The sequence below is a fragment of the Schistosoma haematobium genome, chromosome 1 (genome assembly GCF_000699445.3).
Source record: "Schistosoma haematobium chromosome 1, whole genome shotgun sequence".
NCBI lineage: Eukaryota > Metazoa > Platyhelminthes > Trematoda > Strigeidida > Schistosomatidae > Schistosoma > Schistosoma haematobium.
The window spans coordinates 66,552,066-66,578,879 of NC_067196.1; the positions used below are offsets into that span (position 1 = coordinate 66,552,066).

General features: G+C 31.9%; 2 protein-coding genes across 4 annotated transcripts; one reads left to right on the forward strand and one right to left on the reverse strand.

Moving 5' to 3' along the window:
- The first annotated feature begins 813 nt into the window (after nucleotides 1–813).
- On the forward strand, nucleotides 814–6,277 carry CDK20_1 (Cyclin-dependent kinase 20). Of its 3 annotated transcripts, XM_051209411.1 has the most exons (11): nucleotides 814–883; nucleotides 914–1,011; nucleotides 2,029–2,185; nucleotides 2,220–2,293; nucleotides 2,326–2,554; nucleotides 2,604–2,725; nucleotides 2,762–2,824; nucleotides 2,855–2,906; nucleotides 2,942–3,013; nucleotides 4,342–4,497; nucleotides 5,858–6,277. In XM_051209411.1, the coding sequence occupies exons 3-11, from the start codon at nucleotides 2,111–2,113 to the stop codon at nucleotides 6,092–6,094; spliced, it is 1,080 nt and encodes a 359-aa protein (XP_051074868.1). In that variant the 5' UTR covers nucleotides 814–883; nucleotides 914–1,011; nucleotides 2,029–2,110; the 3' UTR covers nucleotides 6,095–6,277. The 3 variants fall into 3 exon arrangements, with proteins under 3 accessions (XP_051074868.1, XP_012798154.1, XP_051074869.1); XM_012942700.3 differs by lacking the exons at nucleotides 814–883; nucleotides 914–1,011 and adding an exon at nucleotides 1,078–1,218 and having other exon boundaries at nucleotides 2,762–2,906; XM_051209412.1 differs by lacking the exons at nucleotides 814–883; nucleotides 914–1,011 and having other exon boundaries at nucleotides 1,078–2,185; nucleotides 2,227–2,293; nucleotides 2,336–2,554; nucleotides 2,762–3,013.
- Nucleotides 6,278–16,770: 10,493 nt separating this feature from the next.
- MS3_00010195 (uncharacterized protein) lies at nucleotides 16,771–25,400 on the reverse strand (the record flags this gene model as incomplete). The annotated part of the gene is made up of 3 exons (XM_035733672.2): nucleotides 16,771–17,913; nucleotides 21,627–22,497; nucleotides 25,260–25,400. The coding sequence occupies 3 exons, from the start codon at nucleotides 25,398–25,400 to the stop codon at nucleotides 17,219–17,221; spliced, it is 1,707 nt and encodes a 568-aa protein (XP_035587794.1). The 3' UTR covers nucleotides 16,771–17,218.
- Between the last annotated feature and the right edge of the window lie 1,414 nt (nucleotides 25,401–26,814).

Here is a 26,814-nt window from a genome sequence, read left to right on the forward strand (position 1 = left end):
TTTATCAGGTATTTTCTTCGCGTGTCTTACATCCTTACAGTAGCATGAGTGAGTCTTAATAAGCACTTGAACTTCCATTCTGTTTAGTTACCAGGGTGACGACAATGATTCAAAGTTCTAATTGTATGTTTTAAATTGTTGTCTGGCAACGCATGGCTCCTCATATTAAGGGAAGACCATCAGATGGTGATGGAACAACAACAGTGTTTACCAACGGCAAGCCCATTAGGTTTAGACTTCTTACTGACCAGGCCTTAAGGCCATCACTACCCAAATATATTGGGGGAAAATCAGTTGTAATAACTAATAAATCCCCAAAATAACGAGTTATATGAGTCCTTCAAGTTGATGCTGACCTCATGAATTTTACCGGAGACGTCCAGTAAAAGTGCTAGATCACGTTTCCGAGCGAGATCACGTGTGGGCACGCCTAGCTACGTTTCCTTTGCAACTACTGGCCGGCCTAGATCAAACGTCTATCAACATATCGACAATCTTCCAAATATATCTTTGAACTCATTTCCGACTTCGGTTTGCCTGCGTTGGTATCCTTTAATTATACAGGTGCTACGGAATTAAGCGTTGTAAAACCGTAAATGTCTGTGGCAATTTCAAAACTTTCTAGAGGGTCATTCTCTTAACTCTAGTTGTGACAGTATCATAATAATTGTATGTAAAAGATGTAAAAGATTGGACACTTCATACTCATAGTGCGGGAGCCTGTAAGTTATGATTGTAAAATGCTGGTAACACCCAGAAACTGGAGACAACACAGCAGAATGGGTTGTAGACATAAATTCTACTCCTTAAAAGCAGTCAAATTCTGGGATTCGCTACCGGCTGAGCTAGTCCAGTCGACTCTTCAGGAGTTATTTAAGAGAAAGTATGTGATATTCTTAAGAACTATGGATAGTGTCTTACTGTGATTTCCTTTTCCTGTTTTATCAATAATATACCCAGGTCTCTGCCCGACGGTATAAACGATCGAATGCTACTACATACGGAAGCTCGGTAAGCTTAAGCTTTTTCTATTCCGTTTAAAGGCATTTGAACCATGTGATAATTCAATGGGCATTTGCCGCCTAGCGCGTGTTGCTATGGTTTTTAACTTGTAACTGTTCAGTCATTTGTTTGTTTTACATTGGCATATATGTCAAAAATCTGAAATTATAAAAAGAGATCAGTGTGGTTGCTTGCGCTGTCCTGTTTTGTGTTTCAGTATGAGGACTCACTCACTTTGTCTACTGCTCATTATACTTTACATCAAATATTGGTTTAATCTTTTCATTTTAACACAGAGAATGACTTTTGGTATTTTATACTGACAAGTTAGGTTTTCACAATAGTTCTGTCCAAACGAGTTCAGAAGTTATCAAATAATGACGTCACGTTCGTGTATCCAATTAAGAGATTAATCTCGCTATTTTGGGGAAAAATTTGTCCGGTTTGGCTAAATTTTGGGGAAACCGCGATGAAAATCCCTTAGACATACTAATTCCGCCAGAAATACTGTAAGAAATAGGCGATTCTGTCAATCAGTTAGTTTCAAGTCGATTTGTATAAAAAATAGGGTTACGAGTTACTTATTGGATATACCAGGGGCATAAATGTCAACGTTGAACTAATATAATACTGACGATTGCTTGATATCAAATTAAGAAGTATCTGTAACTTTCCATTGGTCATAATACTTATATTTGTCCTTACATGTGATACTAATTTGTTTAAACCCCTTTTGATGTTATCTGCTCTTCAAATGGTTATAGATGGAATAAAAACTTTCGCTTAAAGGGCTTCCGTATCTGGTAGCATTCGCAAATGATTCAACAAACCCACTTATTTTTGGGTCATTAGAAAGAATGATCTATTAAAATCAGTCTCTCGTCGTATATTTGAGCAGCTAAGTATATGTAACAATATAGTGTCCACAAAATCTCACATTTAGAAATGTAGCTTGCTAGTGTTTACTTAATATCTTCATTATGACAAATATTTCGAGGTTTCTTCAAAATCTTTCTTACATTTGAGATGCGGAAATCAAATGGCTCAACTTTGCTCAACTAGATACTGGCATGTTCAGGAGATTAAATATTACGAACATTAGAGTTATATGGAGCAGTACAGTATTCTTGGTCGTATTGGTGAAGGTGCTCATGGAGTCGTTTTAAAAGCTAAGCATATTGAGGTGATTTCATTTTGCATTTGACAGTTTTATCTAGAGTGGAGAACTTGTTGCTCTAAAAAAGGTTCCTTTGAGAAAACTTGCTGATGGAATTCCTAACACAGCACTTCGGTAATTCAATTAAAGTATATTTATTATTGTAGAGAAATAAAGGCTCTCCAGTTTATTGAGTCCAGCCCGTACGTTGTCCATCTACGAGAAGTTTTCCCTCATGGTACTGGTTTTGTTCTCGTCTTTGAGTACATGGTTACGGATCTTAGTGAGGTTATTCGGAATTCGGAACCTCCTCTTACTGAAGAACAGTCCAAATGTTATATGCTAATGATACTAAGAGGAGTTGAAGTCATGCATGCTAATGGAATTATGCACAGGGTGTGTGTCTGTTTTTATGAAATCCTCTAATCTTCACTTCCTTATTTAGGACCTTAAGCCTGCCAATCTATTGATTAGTTCGGAGGGGGTCCTGAAAATAGCTGACTTCGGTCTTGCAAGAGTTTTCGAGAATAATAATGAGCGACTATACAGTCATCAAGTGGCTACAAGGTAATTTTTGCTAATGCAAGTTATCTATTAATTCAGGTGGTATCGAGCACCTGAATTATTATACGGAGCTAAAAAATACACAAATAGTGTTGATTTATGGTATGTCAATTATAATTTATTTAGTTTTAGGGCTATCGGTTGTATATTTGGCGAATTACTTAACAGTTCTCCAATGTTCCCGGTATTTAATAATTTATAGTACTAAGACTTGTTTAGGGAGAAAATGATATTGAACAACTTTGGTTTGTTGTACGTGTTCTTGGGACTCCGAACGAAGATATATGGCCCGTAAGGTTTTTGAAATTATTGTGTTAAACTCTTTGAAATGTTATCTATTCAGTACTGATTGTTGGTTATATCATGAAATATGATTATCATAAAATCGACCCATTTATCCGTTCTTAAAAAGTCACTAACTCAAATACTCTTATGATTTAGAACAGATTACATTCAAAGAAATTTTGCTTAAATTGACGAAATGACTGTGTAATATAAAGATGCTTTCATTGAAGCTCTGAGGGTATAAATTCTCTCCTGAAATCTTTAAAAAGTATAAGTTGCTGTGACTTTTTAAACTGCAGTAAAACATTAAGCTAGTGCACTGTAACTTTTATGGTCTTAGTTTCTGATAAAAGCCGTCTTAAATCATATTTGATTGTATTCATAGGATAATCACGTTTAGATGTGTATGCTCGCACAAGTTGAATCATCTCTTTCTAAGGTCGTGTTTCTAAAATAGAAGTTGGATATATCTGGATTTGAAGAAGAGGGATGTATATCGATTAACATGGAAGCCATTAAACAACAAACAAAACTGTCCTTTCAGTTGATGTGTCAAACATTCTAATGTTATAAATGTTGGTCAGAAACTCAATTCAAATACTCTCTGCATTCCTCTATGATAATAAAAAGCACAATTATATGAACGAAGAATATCCCTTTCAATAATTTCCCATCAGGTTTTACAATTATAAATCCAAATTAATACTCCATAAAATTGGCCAGATTTAAGACAGAGTACATCATTTAAGATTGTAATATGTGAATCAAGAATTGTTGTTTGTCATATCAAATCAAATCACTAATGTTGGTGTTGACAATATGAAGTGTTGACCTGAATCCGTTTATAAGTGAAATGATTTAAGTTAACACTTCATATTGTCAACACCAACATTAGTGATTTGATTTGATATGACAAACAACAATTCTTGATTCACATATTACAATCTTAAATGATGTACTCTGTCTTAAATCTGGCCAATTTTATGGAGTATTAATTTGGATTTATAATTGTGAAACCTGATGGGAAGTTATTGATAATAATAAAAAACTCAGTTACTGAATACTATACTCCAATGAATGGGAAATACAGGTTGATAGGAAGAGTTATGTCAAAAGCGGTTTTTTCACTCAATTTCATATTATTTACATGGGTAGTAACTACCCATATGCGCTTCATTCAATAAACGATTACTCTTTATTTACTAAGTTTTTGTAGTAGGCATTTATTTCACCGTACGTGACAACAATGTTTGGTTAATTTGCTCTTAGTTTTCCAATACATCAAGTTTTTTTTCTTTTGTTTTGGTAGTAATTTTGTTCTTTTATTTTTCTAGGAAGTTAAAGAACTGCCTGATTATAACAAGATAAGTTTTAACCTGTGTGAAACCATCCCGTTTGAGGAAGTTCTTCCGGATGCATCAGTTGAGGCCGTTGCTCTTGTTAGTAAATTTTTAGTGTACCCACCCCATCAAAGAATTACGGTATCCGAAGTAAGTATTATTTTAATTCTGGTTTATCCGATTTGGTAAATCAGGTAACTCTGGTTTAAACATGCTGTGGTGCTGTCTCTGAATAGTTTGAGGGTTTTGCTTTGAACTATTGAGTTACACATTTGAAGGTGCTTCACAGACTGGAATTAACATAATTATGATGTGTCAGTAATCTTGAAAAATAAGCTTAACTCACAGTTTAGCGCATCAAAACCTATATTTTTTATATGCCATTATTTATTTCCCTTTCGGTATATCAGTTGATACGCCAGTACATCCATCATTTTACATCTTATCCCTATGTAGTTTACTACATCAGTCGTACTTCATACTAGTAGGATCAAATAATTTTAAATCTTTCAAAACTTTACGAGTGACAACTGATTCTGCATAATGTGTATAACTACTTTTTGTAAACCAACGTGCTTTACTTTTTTGGCATGTACTAGGGTAAATAACCGTACGTGTATCTTTAAGTCACACATTTTGACGGCGGGTGTGGGACACAACTCACCTTTTCAAAGCAAAACATGTGGAGGAGGGTTCGAACCCCCAAACGTTTATTTGAAACTCGAATGGGTTAAGTTAGGCATCAGCACTGTCGGATGCTAGCTCACTGGTCGAGAGGTTGAGCGTTGGCTCATGAGAGTGAATGCTCTGGGTCCTTTTCCCGGTTGTGGAGTTAGGGGTGCGCACTGCTTAGGAGCATCATATTAGGACGGGAAAGCTACATAGTGCTTCCAATTTTTCATTGGCAGCCTAACTAAGATCGGTTCGGGATATAAAATCTATAAAAAATTCTAGAATCTTCACAAAATCTTATACCGATAATAATCGTGTGCTCACTGGTGACTGACTTCTAGATGCGATTTCTGGAGTTCTAATGAGAAGCTATGACATGTAAGGTTGAAACATATCGGGTGTGAGGTAATTATTTACCCCACGCAATAGATGGTTGCGTAATATCATAAGTGGATTGAAGTTAGACATATAAATACATTTGTTTGAGAGCTGGAGTGAGAAAGTTAGAAGCAGTGTAAACATTGAATAAGGGAAACAGTTGTTTGAGTCATTTTTTAGCAGTGATCTTTACAAAATATCAATTCACGTGTTTTTTCCTTACTCATATGTTTCATATTGTTGTCTGCGTGGGATTCAGAAACGCAAAATTAAGTTGTAACTTGCAGGTTCTAGGAAATTCTAAAATAATATCTTTTTGTTTTGCATAAAACGAGGTTTCAATTTCCATATTACTTTTAATGATATCAATGTTCTGTGGATTAGTCAATGAAATCTGCTCATAAGCGCAAAATCCTGTTTGTTTGTTTGTTCTGAAGAACTTTATTTTTTCATGTTTCAGGCATTGAAAGATCCATATTTCACTACGGACCCACTGCCAGCTCAGCTTTCTGAACTTCCTGTGGTTACACCGCATCGTAATACCCTGCCACATCCTCAAGAAACTTATGAAGTTTGTCTTACAACTCCTTTGGAGTCGATTCTTTGTAATCATGAAGTACTGAAGGAAGGTGTGAAATTACTGGATGATGAATTAACGAACTCCTTTGACGGTCCAACAGGTGTTACTCGCATGTGATCAAACTAGATAGTCGTTCCACTTTGATTATTAATAATCCAATGAACAGTTGTACCTCGTCTTTGTAGTACATGTGATTGCGTTATTGATGATTTCTCATATGAATCATCCAATAACTTTCGATTTTTTTCTAAAATTTCTTTAGACGTTTTTGTAAATATAATTTATTGTATATTTGTAGTATTGATGGTCTTTTTATATATCGGGTTCTTAAAGTTTGAAGGATATAATGATGGAGGGTGCATTTCATTTTGTGTAGCCAGGCCTTATTTTACACTACTGATTGTTATAGCATTCATTAGTTATTTGTTGTCAGATAGTTGAGAGTAATCAGTAGAAATACTTGGACCTAGGTTTTTTATTGATCTTACTCAACTACAAGATATTTTTGTAATCTTCAGGAAACAGTTTGACTCTCAGGGACGTAAAGTAGTGTCATCATATGTTGTAATAAGAGACTGTAAATGTCCTCTTTAAAGTACTTTATCGATTACTTCAAACACTTACTATTGTCATGTCACGAATTTAGATGAACGTAGAATCGATCATTGGAGTTCTATCAATAATCAGGACTAGGCTACTTAAACTGTTTATGATTGTTCTTTATCATTAAAAAATGATATGGAAAGAAGGTTTAAATTATATTTCCTTTGTTTTTTTATAAAAGTTAGTGATAAGACATTATGATTGTTTTGGTTAAACTGCCTGTGAATTAAATGCACTAGATTGGATTGATGGCATAAATATTCTTCGTAGATTAAATACAATTCTAATAGTTGGAACAATCATAAACATATATTAGAAAAGCTAAAGTTATTCTAATTTTGCTTCATAATGAAATTTTTTCTACTGTTTAGTTATTACGTCTTATTTTATTTGTGGCTAATGATTTAGAAGTATCTGTAAATTACTAAGAACAGGTAGTCTTAATGAGATTTACACAATGTTATTTGAGCAGTCTTAACTTGCTATTATATTTATCATTAAATATAGGTATTGCACTAAACCCTATATCAAGATATACAGGTGGACATGAGTAGGGTTTATTTAATATGAGCCCAGGCAAAATGTAGTAAGAAGTGTAGAATGATTTAGAGTGACTAATAAAATTTAATGATGTCATAGCAGAATAATAAAAATGCCAGTCAGGTTTCTAAGCATGACTGTATGACCCGCTAAAAGTTGATCCATGTTCCTTGCATGAAAAGATCTATCTTCAAGTATTTTATTTATACTGTAGTGAACAAGAACACGAGTGGGGACAATCCAATATATTTAATACAAAATTACAGGACTTGTTAATAAAATCTAACAATCACAAAATGCTTAATTTGCAAAATGTCCATCAATTGTCTCAAAATGACTCAGACTTCACTGTTCTTGCATTTTCATACAAGTTACTGTTCGAACCTCTTGTCTCTGCTGCCAGACATTCTGTTCACGACTAACGTCATATACTTACTTACTTACGCCTGTTACTCCTCGTGAAGGAACATAGGCCGCTCACTAGCATTCGCCATCCAACCCTGTCCTGGGCAATCCTTTCCAGCTCTTTCCAGTTGTTATTCATCCTTTTCATATCTGCTTCTATTATCCGACGCAATGTGTTCTTTGGCCTTCCTCTTTTCCGTTTCCTTTCAGAATTCCAAGTTGGGACTTGTCTCGTGATGCAGTTTGGTGATTTCCTCAATGTATGTCCTATCCATTTCCATCGTCTTTTCCTAATTTCCTCTTCAGCTGGAGGCTGGTTTGTTCTCTCCCACAAAAGACTGTTGCTGATGGTATCCGGCTAATGGATGTTAAGTATCTTGCGTAGACAGCTATTTATAAATACTTGTACCTTCTCGATGATGGTCGCAGTAGTTCTCCAAGTTTCAGCTCCATACAGTAGAACTGCCTTGATGTTCGTATTGAAGATTCTGACTTCGATATTGGTTGAAAGTTGTTTTGAGTTCCATATGTTCTTCAATTGTAGGAATGCTGTCCTTGCTTTGCCAATTCTTGCCTTTACATCTGCATCTGAGCCTCCTTGTTCATCGATGATACTTCCGAGGTATGTGAAGGACTCTACATCTTCCAGAGTTTCGCCATCAGGAGTGATTGGATTGCTGTTCTCCGTTTTGAATTTGAGGACCTTGGTTTTCCCTTGTGTATGTTGAGGCCTACTGATGCAGAGACTGCTGCTACACTGGCTGTCTTTATCTGCATTTGTTCATGTGTATGCGATAGGAGGGCTAGGTCATCTGCGAAGTCCAAATCGTCTAATTGATTCTGAGCTGTCCATTGTATTCCGAACGTCATATACTACTAATGTTAATATAAGTAGCACACACCACAATACTAATTTCATCATAATTTGGCATTTGCAAGATAGATACAGGAGTCATTATTAAAATAAGCATACTCTAAAACCTTATCGTAGAACTGTCTATGTAGACCATCTAAATGTTACAAAAAGTATGCCATTATACATTATACAAACCTAAACTAAATAAATATTGCTGGTTAGTTTATAAGATTATTCATCTATATTTGAATGAATAGTTTGATAGAAATTGGGCGCCGAGTGTAGAGAGGAAATTACTTGTGAGAGTCATATTTGAAATAATCTCAACGACTAAAGGTTAAATAATCCTGACATTTCATATAATATTTTGCGAAATGGTTTGGAAGAAATATATGAAAATGTTAGCAATATATCAGATAGTATTAAGCTAATCAAAGTGATAGAGTCCACTTAACAAAAACTAGCGTTTCTCACTTTGCATACACATTGATGTGTTGAGAACATATCCACTTGAAACTCTTATTTTTACTTCTAATAAACAAATTAACACTTGGTATCAACCATTACTAGCTTGAACTTAAACATACGCAAACAATTACGCATTCATTTATGTTCATGTTGTGAACTTTTCACATCTATTTGACTCATATTATCCAACTTATTGAAGTCAACATCTGAATGTGATTAGATACTCAGTATAGATTTGATTCGACTGCTAAACATTATATGTTATTTTGTAGTTTTGATTATTACCCTGATGAAGTTCAGACAAGTTTGCCCAATGAAACGTTGGAATTATTTAAATTTCAATCACTGAGATTATTTCAAATATAATTTTTACAAATAATATTATTGGTTAAATCCACTGTTTAATTTGTGCAATATCAAGACACTTAAAAAAGAAGATTGTAAATTCTAAATATGATAATAAATAGTAAAAGGCCTATTACTGAGATCGATTCTATGGATATGTAAAAAATATCAGAATACTGTCTATGATGGTCAGAAAACCAAAAACTTCAAGTAATATGGTTGAAGAATAGGCAATAAAATCAGGAGATAATAGGTATAAAATAATCTTATTGCTTAGGATTAAGAAGAAGCTATGTTATCTAAGGAATGAAACCACTGACTACAACCATCTTAATGACTTTATCCATTTAATTTATAGCTCAGATTAAAATTTTGACTTCATTACCTAATATCACACATTAGTGTGGGAGTCCCTCAACTATATTTTGACTTACCTGAAAAATTTTTACATGACAAATAATTTCATGAACAAATTATGCATTTTTTTGCAATACCATTTCTTCTATAGATTCTTCATTTTAATCAGAAGGGGTTCGTGGAGATTTTGGAAATTTTACAGATTGAAATCATGAGTCAATTGAAGCTAGACCACCATGAAAAACCTGGGAGCACTGGACGGCCGTTTCGTCCTAGTATGGGACTCCTCAGTAGTGGTACTCAAATAGAAAAGTTATTTCGTTATAATTCAGATTCGTTTAACATAAAAAATAATTTAAACTAATAGTTCTTTAGAGAATATTAGTGTGGAAAGAGTTTTCTTGAACAAAATCAGTCAACTGTAGAACAATCGAAAATCAGATAACCTGGTTATTTCTTCATTTAAAGATCTGACATGAATTATATTGAAGTTGCTAATATTTTTTTCCAATTCAATCATTTAATTCTGTTTTCTGTCTAAGAAATATTCTTCAATTGATGAGATGTTTTATAGATTATTATTTTTGAAGGTCAGTTTATGACAGTTAATTAAACATTTGCTTCGTTTCCTAACTACTATTTTATTTTATTTTTGTTTTAAGTAACCCATTTCATTGTGAGAGTTTTTCAACACTTGAGAGTTACTTTAAAGAGAAGGGAATAAGAAGAAAGACTAGAGAACTCAACTCATTTATCTTGTAGATGTAAGTATATATATATATATATTTAAGGTGAAAATTAGGATTCAAAAACTGCAATTAAATACCTATTTAGGAACAATTCAGCAAACTAATTACATTTTCGTTAGATTTCTCTTTTCATAAACAGACACACATTATCATAGATGTAGATGAACAATTGATTGTAAGTATGTATCTTTATAGAATCATTTTCGTTTGTCTTTTTCACTTTCCTTCTTTTATTCATTCTTTCCAAATTTACCTCTTTCATTTACTTTTTATTCAATCAAATAATCGAATTTTGTTGAAACACTTCTAACATAAATAGGGGAACTTTCTTAGAATACAAAGAATAAGAATAATCGAATGTGAATGATTAAAAAAAAAGTAAACTATGATAATGATTTACTTTATTGGTGAATTATTTCTAAAATAAATCAGTTTATTTTTCACCTTAACATTATATAACATTAATACGGATAATAATGACAGTAAAAATAATAAGCAATCTAATTATGGTAGAATAATGAAAGGGGATGGAATAATATTTGATGTATTTATGTATTTGTATATGTTTAACCATTTTGTATGTGCCAAACTCTAATCTCTCTCTCCCTATATATATACATTCAAGCTATGCTCTTTTTTCTAGTTATCAGTTGTTTTCCTCTAATTAAGTTTTGTTACATTCAATTGACGTACTTTGTATCAAATTATAGTCCTCGATTATCTCTTGGGTATAAATCAATCTTTATCAATGTATGTATATGTATCTATATACTTTTACTTATATGGTTAGTAATAGAATTATTATAATGTAAGGATGTATGCATTGCTTAATCTAAGTGTGTTATCATAAAAGTTAATCTATCGTTGAGAATAGTGATACTAAATTTTATTCCAATATTATTCTTGTTATTATTGTTAAGATGCATGAAGTATTTGAAAATTTAATAAATTTCTTTAAACCATTATTATTATTGTTGTTGTTACCTTTTTTTATATAGAAAATGAAATAAACATTGCTATTTCAAATATAACAATCGAATCACACTTGACGGAGAAGATTTGGAAGATGTAAAAACCTCTACATATCTGGGCAGCATCATTGATGAACACGATGGATCTGATGCAGGTGTGAAGGCACGGATCGGAAAAGCAAGAGCAGCATATTCACAACTGAAAAACATCTGGAACTCAAAACAACCAACTGCAAGCAAACACCAATGTCAGAATATTCAACACAAATGTCAAGGCAGTTCTACTGTATGGGGCGGAAACCTGGAGAAGATACAGGTGTTTATTAACAGTTGTCTACGCCAAATACTTCGGATCCGTTGACCAGACACTGTCAGCAACAACCTACTGTGGGAGGGAGCAAACCAGATCCCAGCGGAGGAAGACATCAGGATGAAGCGCTAGAAGTGGATAGGACACACATTGAGGAAAGCACTCAACTGTGTCACAAGGCAAGCCTTCATTTGGAATCCTCAGGGCCAAAGGAGAAGAGGAAGACCAAAGAACAAATTAGATTGAGTAATGGGGACAGACATGAGAAAAGTGAACAAAAATTGGATAGAAGTGGAAAGGAAGGCCCAGGACATTGTGAGTTGGAGAATGCTTGTCGGCATCCTATGTTCCATTGGGAGTAACAGGTACAAGTAAGCAAATAAGTTTCAAATATAAATTTCATATCATTAAGAAATCAATATTTGAAAATTCATTCACTAACCAGTAATATATTTTGATAGCTAAAATTGGAATAGAATATAGCTATGAATCTGATTGTATACGAACAGTTTGACAAATCGGGTGCCGGATATATAGAAGACATTACTTCTGAAAATTATATTTAATATAATCACAGTGATTGATATTTAAAGAATTCCAATGTTTCACTCCCCAAAATTGTTCGGACTTCTTTAATGTAAGAATCAAAGAATTCTGATTATTACCCTGAAGAAGTCGGCACAAGTTTGTTCGACGGAAAGTTGAAATTATTTCAATTTCAATCACTGAGATTATTCCAAATATAGTTTTCACAAATAATATTGATCTGATCGTTTGTTAAAAATCCATTTTGACTATTAAGTGCTCAAATGAACTAGATTTGTGAATGTATTGTAGTAATCAATATAAAGTGTGATTAGTTTTTTCTGATCTTACAACTTGCTCTATTTGTTTCGTACAGCATAAATGTCTATTCAAATAATTACAATCTTTGATTTATTATCAATAATTCACATAGAAACAAAAGTAAGTTTCTTGAAAATATATATCGTTGATTTCCAACTACTTTAAACTAAAGGTTTGTGAAGATAATGTAATTTAAAGTTATTTTCATTGTGGACTAATATTAGCCTGAATGACTTTGAAACTCAATAAGCGTTGGGCAGTTGTTTTAGTTCAGGAGCCCTTTATATACATGATGATGATATCTGAATGCCCTAGGTTTAATACCAAGCACGATCGTGAATATTAACAGTTTAAATTGATGATTATCACTTTCACCGTTTACTTTATAAATAAATTTAAACACCATACATTTTTACTGTATACCGTAATCAATGAAAGGGATTTCTATTTAAACAGTTGCGTTCGAAAAGTATTATAATCCGGGTTATTATGATACAACTGAACGATGAGTTTTAAAAAGGTCAGTGTAGCAATCAGCAACATAAATATGCCATCAGAAAGGTAGCTAAAGCAAGCACTTTTGGTGAATGATATAATTATATATATAATAGTATATTATTTGTATTTATATTTAATTCAATGGGATTAATTAAACAAATCCCTATGAATATCAAATTGTATTACTAAATAGCTTATTTCTTGTTACATTGCAAAGATAATTGAACGACAGAACTGTTTTCTGCTAATGTCTACAGAAAGCTCATCAATGAATTTCATTTTGTACATTGTACCTTGATTAATCAATTAACCCTAAATTTTAAAAAAACCTTAAATATGTTGGAAATCTGTTTTATATTTTGTGTTTAAATACTAAAAAAACCAAAAGTGGTAATTTTTAATGTAAAGTTGAGTTTTTCTAAACAAACAAATTACTGACTATATAATTATGTAAAAACCAATTACTATAACGTTTGAGTGCTTGAAGCAGAGACAAATGTTTTATTTGATATTTATGAATTTTTCAAGTGTGGAGTAATTCAGGTAAAATGTGTAACATTCAAAACAATATATTCCTCCAATTCAGTCAGAAACGTTGTTTGTGTAAGAATGCATGATAGAATAACTTATATATACAACGGAAAATGCATTTTGAATTTAGATTGCTTAGTAGACACGAGTATAAACTTAAGACTTATCTATGGGTACTATGATAGTTTTATCATTCGTTTAACATCTAAACCACGGGTAAGAAAATACACTTTATAATTGACTGTTGATGCATTATTGATTTATAATATTCGTATTTTCTCAGCTTATTATCTGCATAATAAATCAAAAATGCTTTCATTCCGTCTACATCATTTTGCTTATTAACAAATATTATTTTCTTATATTTTTACTAGCTTCATTGTTGATATCATTACATAGGGTACTTTCGCATCGAAATATTAACCACTTATCAGGTTTTCATATTATCTTGATTTAAAGTTACATTAGTTATTATTATCACGGATATCTCAATATCGCTATCATTGTGGCGTGGGTTACTTATATCCACACAAGTAGTGTAAAACGGTGGTCAGGCATATAATGTATTTCAGTAGAAGGTCGATGAGGAAAGAACGGGAACGAAACGTGATTAATATGAAAACGCATGAGCAATAAGATCTGGGACAATGGATTGCTGTTTGCAACAGGAACAGTCAAGTTTGCGGTGGTAGATTAATATTTCGCAAATTAATGATTTACTAAATGGTTCTCAGATTTTATTGAGATGCCGTGTAATTTAGTGTTAATTACATTCAATTGTCCCCACTGGTGTTCTGTTCACTACATCAATAATTAAGAAGTCAACTTGTCATCTCAGATATTCCAAATAATTTAAAAAAAGTCTTCCAGAAAAGTAACATAACAGATCTTCAATATTCTAAGAGAATATTGTTCACTAGTTTATCAAAATTTTTTCACTTTCTAGTTTACTTTTCATATATGCAAGTCTTTATTTGAAAGCGTTAATTAATCATCTATTCTAGACACAGAAGCTGGTTAAGCAAAAATTTATTTTTATTTTATCCTAAATTATTTTATGCAAGTATAAAGTAATATCAAAATGGGATTTGTGGACATTTTAATAATTTCAATAGTTGAAATCACTGCTGAAGAGTCCCATACTAGGACGAAACGGACGTCCAATGCTTCCAAGTTTTTCATGGTGGTCTAGCTTCAGTTGACTCATGATTTCACCTATAATGTAATAAACTGTTTCGAGTATTTTACAATGAAGAAAATGTTTCCTCTTCTTTTTTTATTCGACGTTGTTACTGACTGACTGACTGTTGAGTTTTCCTGTATTGTAAACTTTGTTCATAATTATGAAACATTACAGTGTTTACAAGGTGCTTTGTCCAATTTCAAACTAAGGGAACTTTGTGTATGACCAGTATTTCGCTTATATTTTCTTATGAAAATTAAGACGTTATATACAGTAATTTAAAAACTAATGATCAGAGTAATATGTATTTTGTAATATATCATATAGATAGAGTCAGTTGATTCAACTACCAGTACAACTTTTTAACAGTGACTATGTTGCATTATATGTCATGCAATTTCTTTATTTGAATGAAAAGGACTACTTTATTGAAACCTATTGAATGGAGAGAAAGGGAGTAGTGTTTACATGAAACCAAAAAAATAACACATTTTATAAAGAACACCAGTAAACTAGTCAGTTAAGAAAATCCAGTTTGATGTATTAATCCAATTTCCTAGTAAACAGATGACCAGTGAACTCACTTAAACTGAATATGAATTATACATAATTGATTACAATGCCTGGTATTGCCTTGTATTTGAACGCCTTAATAGACAGGATAAATAATTCAGTAATAACATTTTTCAAGACATTCGTAATTCTCCAGACTAGTTCTTAGACAAATAACTAATAATCTTATTCAACACAATATTATAGTGTTCATTAACATGTTACTGTGGTCAATTTAAGCATTATGGCTCAAGAACAATATGGAAGGTGAATAATTTGTCAGGTAATTATTGTTTCTACTATGATTGTACCTACTTACTGGAATAAATTAGATGCAACTATGAAGAACCTAAAACAACATTTAAAGCAAAATATCTTACATGTTCTGTAATCATTTGTTTCACATTATATTATGTGTAACATACATAAATCAAAGCTCAAGCCTTACAAATAGTAATCAACAATTGTTTTGACTTTCTTATATAACCATTTATCTGATAATAATCATTATTTAAAAATATATTAGAAACAGAAAAAGTTTCTACATTATTAAATTATGCTATAAGTTCTTACTTTATTTGTAATCGATTGCTTTCATAAACTGGAAATGAATACCGAAGAAAAAGTATTGCCTCAAGCAGTTTAATAACTCCACCTGGAGCCCTTCTGGGACTATTGCCGGTCCCGAGCCCAAACAAAGGAGGAGGATTATGCATATGGTTAGCGACTCCATCCCGTAGAGAACTAACTCGCTAAAAAACACTAACCAGAAAAACGCAAGCAGTTTAATGAAAAAAAAGGATTTTCAATAATAAAGTATATCTTGAACAGATTAAATCATTTTTGTAAAACATTAAAGTGGAACAATGTATTTGTATAATCTCAGCGAATGAATTTGAAGTAAATCTAACGTTTCACCTGGCAATCTGATTCAAACATTTTCAAGGAAATATAATCAAGCAACGAAATCATCGAATATAGATAGGTACAAGGTTCTCCCGTTTACTATATACTGAATAAGTCATTCAATCAATATTAACGATGTTTAAAGTAGGTATTTACATTATTGTGTAAGAGACATGTAATGTGAAAACGAAATCAGATTGCCAGGCAAAACCTTGGAGTTACTTCAAAATTCATTCGCGGAGATTTTATAAATACATTGTTGCTCTTTAATGTCTCATATTAACTCAGCGCCCAAATACTGTGAAACTATTCGATCAAATTTAAACGAAAGTTCTTATTCATTTTTGTAAAGTTAGTTATTTTGGAAAAAAGCCTGAAAATATTTGCTTTAAAATGTGTGAAATATATAGAAATGATTATTATAACCATCTGATATAACATTAATTACACTCGTAATTGAACTTTAACATGAAAATCGGAACCCTATGTCCTTTCTTTTATGATTTTATGTCCGGCTCTTTATCACGTGACCTATCCACCAATCAAAATACGACTTACGCAATCTTAGCACTGTGTCAAACCAATGACGTTCGACCGGTATAAGCTGTCTAGCGTCCTTATTGGTCCTATGTCCTCCTAGCCCGTCCGCTCGAGTCCAGAACACAATACCAGCTTCTGTAATATGAATCGTTTATTTCAAATATACTCGGTTTATATATTAACCAGACAGACCACAACGTACCATAAAATAGGAAATAACATTTGTACAATATTTGGCCAAATGTGGCTATGAACGTGAGAGGCAGTAGTCAATAAACTGAACATAGCTTACTAACCGTAAATCGTACAATAATAAATTATAGGTCAAAATAAAGCTTATAACAAGGGGAATATAGATATACATAATCTAGTTACCGAATATTTACACCATGAGAATATATAAATAATAATAGTCCATTAATAGGTCTCAGAAGTTACTCGTAATTTAATCTTCGCTCGGATATAACACTTTCTTAATATAACTTTACATCTTTTGAGTTCACTTGATATAAATATTCAAATGCTTTAAAACTTTAAACAATATACATTTTACTAACAAAAATACTATTAAGTAGTATATTTCACACAGATTTTACATCAGCATTAGAATTTTTTAAAACAGTATTTAATTCATAATGATTATGATGATTTTCTATGTTCCTTTTATCATTTTTAATACATTTATTTTTTATGTATTCATCAAATCGTATATCCAATGATAACATTTCTTCATCTTCATCTTCAACATCATCATCATGATCTTCATCTTCAATAGAACTATGTTTAATATTTACTTTATTATCATATTTTATATGATTGAAATCATAAGAATCTTTTGAAATCATTTTATGTTTTTTATTATAATTTTGTATTAAATCAGTAGTATTATCTAAAATATGTTTATTAAATAATACAATAGCTTCATTATTGTCATGTAATTTGTTATTATGATTAGTACCATTTAAGATATGATTTGATAATGATAATGATGATGGTGATGATGGTATAGTATAATTAGGAAATGTATTTATTAATGAATTTGTATTTAATGGAATTAATTTTAATGAATGATTTATTGGTTTAGAACCAAATATTTTATGAATTTTACAATTTAATTTAGCTTTATTTGCATAAATATAAATTCTTAATGGTAATGAACATAATAAAAGTGTAGCTATTAAATAAGTTAGATCTTTTAAATAGAATGGTAATTTTGATGATTGATGAATAATAAGACATTTTTTAGGAAATTTCATAAAATCTGTAAAAGTACATACTGTAAAAGAAAACAACAAAACAACAACAAACGGGTTTTGTGGAGATTTAAGAAATTTTAATCATTGAAATCATGAATCAATTGAAGCTAGGTCATCATGAAAAATCTCGAAGCAGTGGACGTCTTATTGTGGGACGAAACGACTGTCCAGTGCTTCCAGGTTTTCTATGGTGGTCTAGCTTCAATTGACTCATGACTTCAACTATTGAAAAAAAAATTGGTAAAAGAAAAAAATGATCACCATTAAGTAAATATACAATATGATATTAAATAATTTTGAAGTTAATTGAAAGAAATCGAGTGATGTAATTATTTGAACTTACCAATATAATAAGCTTAGAAAATTTCATGATAATAATAATATCAGAAGGGGGTTTTTGGAGATTTTAATAATTTCAATAGTTGAAATGATAGGTTCTGGGTTCGAATCTCGCGGGTGGTGGGATCGTGGATGCACACTGCTAAGGAGTTCCATACTAGGACGGGTTCTCCACGATGGTCTAGATTAAATTGACTCATGATTTCAAATAATAATAATACTTAAGAAATTTCATTTTGAGGCTATATAATGCAAGTGAATTTGAAATTATATGAAATGTAAATTCTGTACTGAAATTTTGTTGCTTTTTAAACAATTAACTTTATAAAAATTAGATCTTAAGTATTAGAGTAGAAATGAATTTATTATATATCAAGGCTTCTTATCAGTTGTAAACTGCTTTGAATTTACATTATTACCGAATTGCTAAATCACATATCGAATGCTCTAATAAGTGTATTTTAACTATGAAATCCAAGCTATGTTCAATAAGCTCCTGGATGATCTTAATATCGTTTGCCAAACAAAGTTCACTGAGTTTTTTTTCAAGAACTATGAATAAACACATCCAAATCGGTTGAAAGTACACTTTTGAAATCCTTAGTGAAAAATTTAACACATGAAGATTTTCTTGAATTGACAGAGAAGTATAATTATAATTTGTCAAATACAGAACTGAACAAGCTTGGAATGGATGCGAGATCTCTTGGATTTAAATTCCACGTTTCGAACGACAAAGTTAACAAAGTAGAAATGCAAACACAATTTCAAAATCTTTATCATCAAGTTGTTAACTTGAAACCCAAAGATGAGGATTAAAAGAGTTAGTTTGATGCCAAACTAGTTGATATTTCAAATTAGTATCTAATTTCCTCATTTCCATATTCAAAAGTTTTGATCAAAGGTTATATGTCAGAATCACCAATGCGAACGCCAGGATAGCTCTAGTGTATGGAGCTGGAACTTGGACAACTTCTACAGCTGTCATCAAAATAGTACAGGTATTTAAGCGCGATTGTTTACGCAGCACACTTTAAACTGTTGGTCGGATACCATCAGCATCAGCCTACTGTAACAGAGAACAAACCAACCTCAAAATGGAGAGAAAATTAAGAAGACACGCTGGAGACGGATTGGATACGCATTGCAGAAATCACCAAACTGCATGACTAGGCAAGTGCTAACTTGGAATTCCAAATGGAAACAAAAAGGTGGAAGGCCAAAGAATACACTGCACCGAGAATTGAAAGTAAACATCAAAAGAGTGAATAACAACTGGAAGCAAGTGGAAAGGATTGTTTAGGATAGAGTTCTATGGTGAATGTTGGTGAGCAGCCTATGCTCTTCCACAACAGCGAGTAACAGGCGTAAATAAGTCAACATAAGTCGACACTAAAAGATTTACAAAATAATCATAAGGTTGTTGTACTAAGAACAGTAAAAGGTTCAGTTATCGGTATGATGAATCTAAATGACTACGTGTAAAATATGCTTCACGTTCTAAACGATTATTCGAGACTTAAAGTTGATATATCTAAAAAATATTTCACTGTCGTGACTGAAGTTTTAATTACCAAACACCTTAAAGAACTTCTAAAGAAGAATTCGTTTGACTGTCCAACTTAAAATGAACTTAAAGCTAATGGAACAGGCTTGCCTTTCGTGCATGACCTTCATAAAGTCCACAAATCAAATATCCCTTTACGACCAGTTAAATTCACTATCTTATAATCTGGCTTTATGACAAGTGAAATTATTGGAACTAATTCGCAGAAAAATGGCAGCCTATACGTCTCTGAGGAAAGTAATCATGTGGATATATCAGATAAATTTGATATATCATTTGATGTCTGTTTATTATTTATAAATGTACTAATAGAATAAACTATAAATTTAATATACCAGCATTCTAAAACACTTCCTCTACACGAAGATCAATCGAGTATACTACTACTATGTACGAAAGGGGTTCAACTCGGATTCAACGATCAGTTATGCAGAAATGTTGATAAGCTGGTCTACAGGATCACCACTAGGGCCTATTTTGCCCGATAATTTTATGGCTAATCTTGAGCAAACAAAACTTAAACAGGAAATCGAAGATTGATGATACATTTATTGCTTGTAATAATACGGATTATGCCACATAGTTGTTCTACTAGTTTGATAAAACACAATATTAATATCAAATTTACGATAAAATATAAAAATAATAATCAGTTAAACTACTTGAACCTAAAAACAAAACGAAAGAACTGTGGTGTGTGCCACTTATATGGACATAAGTAGTATATGACGTTAGTCGTGAACAGAATGTCTGACAGTGGAGAGACAAGAGGATCAAACAGTAAAGAATGGAAACAGAATTCAATTTGTATGGGAATGCGAAAACAGTGAATTTTAAGTCATTTTGAGACAACTGATGGACATTTTGCAAATTAAGCATTTAATATATGATTGTTAGATTCTACTAACAAGTTCTGTAATTTGTTGTCAAATAGGTTCATTTGTCCCCACTGGTGTTCTGTTCACTACAGAACTATGGAATAACCGAGACTATATTGAAAAAAGAAACATGTATAGTGTAATACATGTAATATCTATTCGTTATTTTAGATTTTATGATAAAGCACATATTTAATTGAAAATGAACTTTCCTTTGACCTTTGTCTAACTTTTAATCTATAGACAGTCATTATTAAATAATACTGAAATATTAAGAAAAATCTTTTTCAGTGGTTGAGATCATGAGTCAATTGAAGCTAGACCACCATGGAAAACCTGGAAGCACTGGAGGGCCGTTTTGTCCTATTGTGGGACTCCTCAATGGTACGCATCCACGATCCCACCACCCACGAGATCCGAACGCAGGACCTATAAGTCTCGGGCGCGAGCGCTTGAAGATTAGACCACTGAGTCGTCCGGCATCCAACGATGTTGATGTCTAACCTCAACCAATCCACGAAATTGAGCGACACATCCACCATTGTCATCAGTGAGTTACTATCTCACAACAGACTTGGTTGAACTCCACTGGTAATTACTTCTCACCAGAACTCCAGGAAATACCTCTTGAACCCAGTCACTACTGAGCATATATTGATTAATATCAGAAGGGGTTTGATGGATATTATAATGATTTCAATGGTTGATATCATGAGTCAGTTGAAGCTAGACCACAATGGAAAATCTAAACGCACTGGATGGCCGTGGATGAGCATTGCTGAGGAGTCCCACAATAGGACGAAATGGCTTTCCAGTGCTTTCAGGTTTTCCATAGTGGTCTAGCTTCAACTAACTCATGATCTTAACCACTGAATTTACTATAATATCCACAAAACGCCTTCTGATAAGAATCTTCTTTTTTTCTTATTTTTAAAAAAAATAAACTAACTTTGTTCAGTTTCCATGTAAACATCGAATTTTTCATAAGTTGTAAAAAATTCCTGTTTTTGTCTTTGATATTCTAAATAAGTTTTCTTATCAGAAAAACTAAATAATGTTTTTATATTTAATTCAATTAATTGAAATTTATCTAATTCACTAATACTATCTGATAGATCCCATATTGCATCAATTTTAGATAAATCAAATGAACACATTTTATCCATTGTTATAATACGGTGACATTTAATTGGATTTATATTGGTGTTATTAATAGAATGAGATAAAAGTTTAGGGATCTTATTGGAATTCAATAGATATTGATTATTTTGAGTATTTGTTTCTTTCATTGAATTATTAAAATGATTTTGGATAAATGAATATTTAATTGGTTTACTTAAATCAGTTTCATTTAATGTTATGGATTGTTGCATTGGATTCTGTTGATAATGATTATAATATCGTGGTGTATTATGAGCATAATGATAACATTTGATTTGCCAAAGAATAGAAGGAATAAGTTTATGTGCATTATGTATTAAATTATATGCCATTTTTGTATCAATTAACCATGTTGTTTGAATCCAGTTTCTTGATTGCCACGATTCAATTAAATAAATTAAATAGACTAGAAATAATAAACCATTAATAATTAGAAGAGAACTTGTTCGACACAATAATTGAAAACTTTGATCGTATTTATTATATGAAATAGGATAGTGTGTATCTGACTGAGATGAATTCATGTAATTTTTTAGCTGTTTAACACCGCATGATGATACTAAAATAATACCTGTGACCAAAACGGTTGTTAGACATGCACACCTCCATTCACCTAAAGCGTAAAGAATACATTCATTGTAAGTTCGTTGGACTGGGACCTGGTTTCAGTAATAGAAAATGAAACAAAAGAAGATAATATAAAAACATATCAATGCAAAGATAGTGGATTGCGATGTAAATTTATCACTGAAATCTCTGTTGTTATTTATTGTTGATAGAATTTACAAATAAAATTGTAAAGGAGGCTAATAGTAACAAAATTACCAAACTAAAATACTTTATACAGTTGCAAGCCACTAATATTTAGGAGATATTATTGTAAGGTTTTGCAATACGGAGTGTTATTGATCAAAAAGTATAATAAGATCAAAAATTAAAATTCCATAAATCCTATTTCATTGGAATTTGAAATGTAGTAACTAGTTAACATACTGAAAACATAAACGAATCAATGAAGTAATAGTGGCATAAGAAAGAGTAAAAATCATAAATATTGTGGAAGAAAAATCTACTAGAAAAGCTCTGAATAAAAGTTTATTTAAAAACAAATGATCTGGCAAGTTGTTTCTTAAAGAAGTAAGCATTCTTACAGCTGTTCATCCTTAATGTACTCCTGATAACATAGCTGGTAATGTTGTAAAATTGTTCGATTCCTCACTAAACTCTGGTGAAGTTTTGTAACAGTGAGATAGATGATTTTCGCCAACCAAGTGTTATTTACTGACAAGAATTACAAATAAAGGGGGGAACCGTATTAAATAATGGTCGTTCGATTATTCAAATCAATGGATTATTTATATAATAACTCAATAATGAAATATACTTTGGGGAAAATATATGTTCTCGTTTTTAGGGCTATAGAACACCGAATAATGTAAGAACTGGAAAAAATGTCTAATAAAGACCTTCTTATGCTATTTCTTATGTTATTGTAAACCTTACATAAGTGTATCTCATGTATTGTAGACAAATACATCTGGATTCAAATCATATTATTGAGTTAAGCCTTCGTTTAAACAGTCGCTGGATTGTTTCGTGGATCTGAACGGTAACGCCATATATCTGACTCCAGGTAGGTCGTTTACTGATTGTTATCGAAATATACATGTCAATCCTCGTGTACAATCATCGACTTAAATCGCGTTCGTGAATAGTGGAATTAAATAATTCAAATACCAGAATGAATTTTCGAATACGTACATGTCGTACAATCGTTTATCGGAATGCGAAGCGAAACAAAATGATGCACAATGGAGAAGGCGAGTGGCCTAACTCAATTTAGCCAAGCATGAGTCGATCTTTACAGTCAAACAAAACTGATTTACAAACACAATGAGTAAGGTAAGTAATCAGCACACATAAGATCATATAAAAACAGTCATGATTAATAAGCGAACAAGTGATAGGGTAAAAATTATAATACTAATATTGTTTTTTTCTAATTTTTGATTAAAGTATACTTTCAACGCTAATGTTAATCTCTTTATCTTAACTTAAAATTGATCATAATATGGTGAACGAGACCATCAGTGTTGATAATTAAATGTATTTGGACACTCAATTACAGAATTTCTTAGTAAAATCTGATAATCATACAGTAAATAATTCATTTGCAAAAGTTTAATCAATTGTTTCAGACTTGATTGTTCTTTAGTTTCCACATCAATCATTCTTTATTCTCATTCTCTTCTCTTCGTTCTTCTCAACCTTCTGCCACTAGGTATTTCACTTTCAATTGATGATATATACTACTTATATCTGTCAACATCATTAGAATGCACTACAGTAGTTTTGTAAACAAGTAGTATTTGTAGTTTTTAATCATCAATATTAAGTTTAAGTTCGATTATTTACAATAACATGAAAATAAAAGTAACAAAATGAACTAGAAATCATTTAATACTTGTCTACATAAACATTTTAGATGAATAAAATTAAAAATATAAACCTTAACAGATTTGTAACTGTATCGTATAAAAATAATGAGATGATAAAATCTATGCATTAGAATATACTATGCTATGAAAAACTGTATTGTGAAAGTAAATTAAGCTTTCTGGTTTATTGGAAATGTGTAAATAAGTTGATCTTCTCCCACCCCCCTCCTATGAGTTCTCGATCAATACACAACTACCTAAAGTTTAAACGTAATTAGTAAGATATCAAATGATGTTTATTCCATAATAAAATCAATCTTTTAAGTCTTAAAAAACAATGTTAAACAATGATTGATACACCAAGATTTTAATGAAACAATTAATCACAATTGATTGAATACTCGGTGGCGATTAATGTTATGCGCGTCTAGTCCTTATTAGTACAGATCTAATGCTATCGATCATATTGCAATGTGGCCACCAGTCTAGGTGACTCGACACTGCGGGCACTATATATTGAGATTAGATGGTGGTTGGAGGTAGTCGACAGGAAACCCTGGACCCGGGTTTCGTGCTACTTGGCACTCGTCAGTAAAGTGTACCTGTAATCTTGAGGGAACTGGTGCTCCCTGGCGGATTCGATGTCGTGTCACCTAGACTGATGGCCACATTGCAACATGATCGATAGCATTTGATCTGCATTAATAAGGACTAGACAAGCATGACATTGATCACCACCCAGTGATCAATAAATTGTGATTACATCTCAGTCCTACAGAAGGTCGGTCACGGCTCGGATACCTCCGTGGTAACGTCTCTGATTGTGAAGCTGGGTGACACGAGATCGAGTCCGCCAGGGAGCACCAGTTCCCTCAAGATTAGAAACAATTGATCTTTAATTGCAAATTATTTTGAATTCTTTAATTATAACAGATATTTAACCAAGAATCACTTAATAATGACAAATTATATATAAAACTTACCAATTTTTTTGTCTTGAATTCATTCTCATTAAGCATATTTTCACATGTATTTAAACAAACTTCTGAAGATGTAGATTTATAAGGTAGAGAATTTAAAAACTCATTGGTATATTCAACAGGTTGATTTAATTCTACTGTCATAGTTTATGTATACTTGAATATAGACTACCAGTTATTATTCTGAATAATAATAAACCATTATTGTCATAGCAACTAAAATTACGTAATTAAATATTTTTCATAAAATTTATGTAGATAAGTTTATGTATAAACTTAACAAACAAACAAACAAACTTATCAATGTTAATTTGTAAATGATTTGTTTAAAAAAATGTACTGGTCGACAGTTTGACATTTGAAATGATAATTTCACTTAATTACGTAAGAATGAATTATTGTTTATCAAAAAAGAATAATAACGAAATTCTATCTTGATATTTATTGGTTAGATATGAATGATAGATTATAGGTTCATAGTTGAGTTGAGTTGTATTAAATAACCAGTAGAAATTCAGTAAATAAATTCTATAATAATATCTTGAGTATATTTAAATATAGAGCTATATATATATAAGTGAACAATATTGTTTTCGATTAGATACTCATTAGGCTTTACTCTAATATACAGTAATATTTATATGCATATACGAAATTATTAATTCAGTCAAGGTAGTTTATGAGTTAATCGTATTCCTACTAGTTTTCCTTAGGGTGTTAGATCTCGTCTCTTACACATAGCAGAAGCTATAGGAATTTGAGCCAACAATCCAAGTTTCTGTGTTCATAAGAAATTTGTAACACACTTATCTCTCCCTTGGCCTTAATAGATGAATTTATTTATTATTGTGAAAATTCCCATTTTGACATTTGGTAAATAAGGAAGGAATGAATTGTGATTTCTTTCAGCAGAACTATTTTTTCGTATTTCTTCCATTCCGTTTAATTTTTAATTTTTAAGTTTTGTTTTTGTTCTTTTTTGAACTTACTAATTTTTTCAACATTCATCTTTTGATTCTTACGTAACTACTGTTCTATTGACCATCCATTAAAATATTCCGTTCCTTCTCTTTTTCATATATTATGCAACGTCATTATGTCATTATGTAATTATTACGTAATGTAACCACTCGATGAGTATTATTTCATTATTGCAAATCATATATAGAGAGAGAGAGCCATGATGAAAAACTTCTTTTCAGAAGGGGTTTTGTGGAGATTTTAGAAATTTCACTAGTTGAAATCATCAGTCAATTGAAGCAATACCATTATGGAAAACCTGGAAGCACTGGACAGCCGTTTCGTCTTAGTATGGGACTCCTCAGCAGTGCGCATCCACGATCCCGCACCTCGCAAGATTCGAACGCAGGACCTATCGATCTCGCGCCAGGCGCTTAACCAACTAGACCACTGAGCCGGCCAGCATCCAATGGTGTTAATGTCTAACTTCAACCAATCCACGAAGTTGCGCCACCGTACACCATTGTCTTCAGTGAGTTGATATCTCACAACAGGCCTGGTTGAACTCTCCTGGTAACGGCTTCTCACTAGAACTCCA

Bases quoted from the DNA above. Each gene is read 5' to 3' on its own strand.
- CDK20_1 (XM_012942700.3), top strand. From the start codon at position 2,111: ATGGAGCAGTACAGTATTCTTGGTCGTATTGGTGAAGGTGCTCATGGA. The intron at 2,555-2,603 runs GTGTGTGTCTGT...TTCCTTATTTAG, and splicing joins CTAATGGAATTATGCACAGG to GACCTTAAGCCTGCCAATCT. The intron at 4,498-5,857 runs GTAAGTATTATT...TTCATGTTTCAG, and splicing joins AAAGAATTACGGTATCCGAA to GCATTGAAAGATCCATATTT.